The sequence below is a fragment of the Monoraphidium neglectum genome (assembly GCF_000611645.1).
Source record: "Monoraphidium neglectum strain SAG 48.87 unplaced genomic scaffold scaffold02299, whole genome shotgun sequence".
In the NCBI taxonomy this organism is placed as follows: Eukaryota; Viridiplantae; Chlorophyta; class Chlorophyceae; order Sphaeropleales; family Selenastraceae; genus Monoraphidium; species Monoraphidium neglectum.
This window is the reverse complement of record NW_014011329.1, coordinates 5,985-10,066: the sequence shown is the minus strand read 5'-3', so window position 1 is coordinate 10,066 and position 4,082 is coordinate 5,985. Positions and strand designations below refer to the sequence as shown.

General features: G+C 63.9%; 1 protein-coding gene across 1 annotated transcript; it reads right to left on the bottom strand.

Moving 5' to 3' along the window:
* Positions 1-202: 202 nt before the first annotated feature.
* Positions 203-4,017, bottom strand: MNEG_10401 (phospholipid-translocating ATPase; the record flags this gene model as incomplete). Its single annotated transcript, XM_014041128.1, has 10 exons — positions 203-214; positions 449-721; positions 1,157-1,331; positions 1,688-1,755; positions 1,938-2,035; positions 2,332-2,401; positions 2,750-2,807; positions 3,100-3,182; positions 3,410-3,490; positions 3,682-4,017. 10 exons carry the CDS (start codon positions 4,015-4,017, stop codon positions 203-205), a joined length of 1,254 nt encoding a protein of 417 aa, XP_013896582.1.
* Between the last annotated feature and the right edge of the window lie 65 nt (positions 4,018-4,082).

Below are 4,082 nucleotides of genomic sequence, written 5' to 3'. Positions count from 1 at the left end.
GCCGTGGGTGGCGGGCGCCAGCTGGACTGAGGAGGTGAGGGTCCCCAGCCGCGCCGTGGACTGCAGCGCGCCGCCCAGGGGTATGTGCTGCGACTTGGATGCGAGCTTCTCGATTTCCTGAGGGGCAGCGACACACACACACACACACACACATGGGAAAAGGAGGTTGCATGAGAGTGAGAGCGTCAGTTGCTTGGTGGAGTCAAGGTTTGGTCTGGCCTATGACAAATGACAGGGCGAAAAGGCGCAGCCATGCATGCCCCCCCGGGACTTTCGCCTGTCCCACCACTCCCACACGCAGCCCACTTGCCCGACACACCCACCACCTGGCATCATATCCCTCCACTGACACAACACCAACACCATCGATGCATTCACACCCCCCCTTGGAAACTCTGCAAGTGTACGCACCCCCCAAACCATTCACGTATGGATGATCCCGCCCCACCTGCAGTATCTGGCTGGGCCTCGGCGCCAGCGCCCGCTGGAACACCATCAGGGTAAAGTCCGCCAGCAGCGCCGCCGCCGGCGCCGCCAGCACCGCGCCAGCCCAGAACACCGGCGTGCCCAGCAGCCCGGCCCCGAGGCCGCAGAGAGGCGCGAGGCCGGGGGTTGAGGCGCACATGGAGCCGAGGACGGCCAGAAAGGGCACCCACAGGGCGAGGCTGGCCCAGACGGTGGCGTGGTTCAGGGCGGTCCAATACTGGGTACGGATGGCGACCTGGCAGTTTGAGTGTGTGGTAACGTGTTAGATGGAGGGGGTTGCACAAGCGTCAGTCCTTGCATACATGTGTGTGTGTGTGTGTGTGTGTGTGTGTGTGTGTGTGTGTGTGTGTGTGTGTGTGTGTGTGTCTGTGTGCGCACGCGTATGCACTTGTGTGCCAGCAAGAGCATGTGAGCACATTGGATGCGAAGCGAGCAAATAGTGGCGTATGGGACGGCAAGGGATTGCAAGGCCAGCATTAAAGGGCGTGACCAGGGGCCGCGAAGACGGCTGTGAACCTCCTGAAGAACAGGGGCAGGACCCATTGAGCAAGCCATGCTGCGATTTCAGGGATCAAGCAGGTGGACCACAACACACTGGCCCCAGCCACGCGGCCTGTGGGGCACCCGGTGCTGCGCCACACAACACTACACAGCACCGAGCAACGCCCACCCGCAGGGTGACGATGACGATCACTGACGTCATCACCGCGGTGCCGAGGAGGTACACGCTCGCGGTGGCGCCGGCCCTGTTGGGCGTGGCCATGGCGTGCAGCGGTATGAAGAATGCGCAGACGCCGTGCCAGAGGCCCAGGGATATCCACAGCAGCCAGGCGCGGACGAAATCCCTGCAGGGCGTTTGGGATTTTACAGGGTACAGCAGTGGTGTTGAGCACATGTACGTGCGAGTTAGGGGTATGGGTGTGTGCATGTCAGTTTGTGTGTGTGTGTGTATGTTGTGTGTGTGTGTGTGTTTGTGTGTGTGTGTGTGTGTGTGTGTGTTGGTCGTGAGAATTGTTGTGGATAAAGCTGGGGTTTCCAAATGCAGGGTGCGCCTTGGAAGCATGCCATGGTGGAAAACTGGCCAAGCAGTCGGCCGGGCAATGGTGTTCCGGGAACGAAACCGCATGGCCGACATGCACACAGCCCAAATGCTGGCCGGATGCGCCCGGATTGCACCCCACGTTTGAGAACATGGGCTCACCCCCGGGTCTGGGTGCGGGTCTCTGAGTAGAGCTGGGGGTTGGCCATCGCGGCCGCGCACGACACGTCCTGCAGAGGGGAGGAGAGAGGCGGAGTCGGTGCAGCATTGGGGCGATTCTTACAGCCGTGCACCCTCCATTCACGGCCCCACGATCATGCTTGCAGCTCAGCAGGCGCGATGCACAAGCCTTGCACCATGACATTCATGCAGGCTGATGGCGACCCCCATATATGCACTCCACACCCCTCACCTGCTCGCAAATTCCGAAGGCGATGGTGGGCAACGACGCCCAGATGGCGTTGAATGTGGCGATGTAGACAGAGAAAAACAGGGACTGCGCGCTGAAGCCTGGGGCGGGGGATGGCGCGCGGTGGTGACGCTGTGAGCGTGTGTGCATGCGAGATATCGCCGGCGCACGCGCACGCTGAGCTTCAGCGGGGATGCGGGAGTCACACAACGGTTGGCCCCCATGTCGTAGCAGCGGCGGCAGCAGCAGCAGCAGCAGCAGCAGCAGCAGCAGCAGCAGCAGCAGCAGCAGCAGCAGCAGCAGCAGCAGCAGCAATTGGTGAAGTGGGCCTGCCCAGTGGTCGGACTCCCAACCACTAGACGACGTTTATCTGCCCCCAACTCCACCCCCAGCGCACCCGAGTACAGCGTGAAGAAGACGAAGCAGCTGACGTACGCCGCATTCTTGTAAAATGCGTACAGCACTACCTGGGGCGTGGCGGGGGTGATGGGGGTTGTTCAAATCAAAATCCTAAACCTTGAACCCAAAGCCCAGGGCATGGAGGGGTGCGGAGCGGGGTGGTACACGGCGCGATGGAACGGGGTTGAGGCGAGGGGGCACGGGGAGTCGCGAGGCAGCGCAGGGCGTCACACCAGACAGGGTGTCGTGCACAAAGCTACGAGGCCCGCTCAGCAAATGGCAGCACCACACGCACCAGGGACGACCCTCCTCCCACCCAAACAAGGGCACTACACAGGATTAGCACATAGAAAGAACCACGCTGCAAAGAAACGCATGGCGTGCACACGACAGGAGCCGCATGGCCCCTTGCTGACCTCTCGGCAGCGCAGGTACGACTGGCGGCCGTGAACCAGCAGCAGGCGCAGCAGGAACCTGCCAGGGCGCGGGGTAAGGAAGCGGGGCGGGTCTGAGGGGCGGCCGGTCCGGCTGCTGGGCAGACTGGCAAAAGTGGCTGGCTGCCTAGGGCGCCTCGCTTTCCGCTTGACAGGTGACTGTGCCTGGTGGTAATCAGACAAGGCCAAACACCCGGTGGGCAAACCTTACACCCCTGGTGCGCCCCGCCACGGCGCCGGGCTGCTCCGCGAGTACCCCCACGGCCGACAGCCCGACTGTGCTGCGGGCCATACGGACTCAGCCTCCCACCTGATCTGGCACCTCACCCCACCTGAACTGGCCGAAGGCGAAATCGGCCGCCTGCACGGCGGCGCGGCCCTCGCGCCCGCTGATGCCCACGCCAATGTGGGCCGCCTGTGGGGCAGTGATGATGAGTGGTTGTTGGTTGTTCACCTGCTGCCCGGCGTACCATCCCGGCCCTCGTAATACAGGTGATCTAGTTGGTGGCAAGGCGTGTTGCGCAAGTCCGTGGCATGTGCCCCTGTAGTCACCCTCACCCTCAACTTGCACACATTGCACAACGATGTGATCAAAACCCACTGCAGCCCCGCCAAACACTGGCGGCCCAAGATTTGTCCCACCTGAATCATAGAGACATCGTTGGCGCCATCACCGATCGCCAGCGTGACCGCTCCAGCGCAGCGCTTCAGCAGCCGTGCCACCTGCCGGACAAAAACGCCAACACACGCGGCTCCAGGCGTCAGCTATGAGCTGGGCTTGCAACCAGCTGTGACACAAGGAGGGAGGCGGGCGCGCAATAGGCAGGAGCACGCGCACTGCAAGGCACTTCATTTGCTTGCCAGCCGCGATGTACACCGTTGGTTTACTGCGCGATACAGACCAGAACGCCCACCTGCGCCTTTTGCATTGGAGACACCCTGCAGCACACCACCGCGGCGCACGACCGACAGAGGTCCAAAAACTCGCCCTCGTGGGCAGGCTGCAGCGCCAGCGCCAGCGCGGCGCCATCAATCACGAGCCCCACGGGCGCCGCCAACTGCTGCTGCTGCTGCTGCTGCTGCTGGGCCGCCGCTGCCGCGCCGTTGCCGACGGTGCCCGTCGCCGCCCGGCCCGCCGCCAGCAGCCGCCCCGAGGCGGCGGCGGCGCGCAGCGCAGCGACCGCGCGCGCGACGGCGTCGCTGCTGCCCGCGCCCGCAGGCGCCGCGCCAGAGCCCGCGCCGTACACCATCCTGCCGACGGTGGGCCGGCGCCCGCCAAGTAGGCGCCGCGCGAAACCTCGGATCCCGCCGGCGG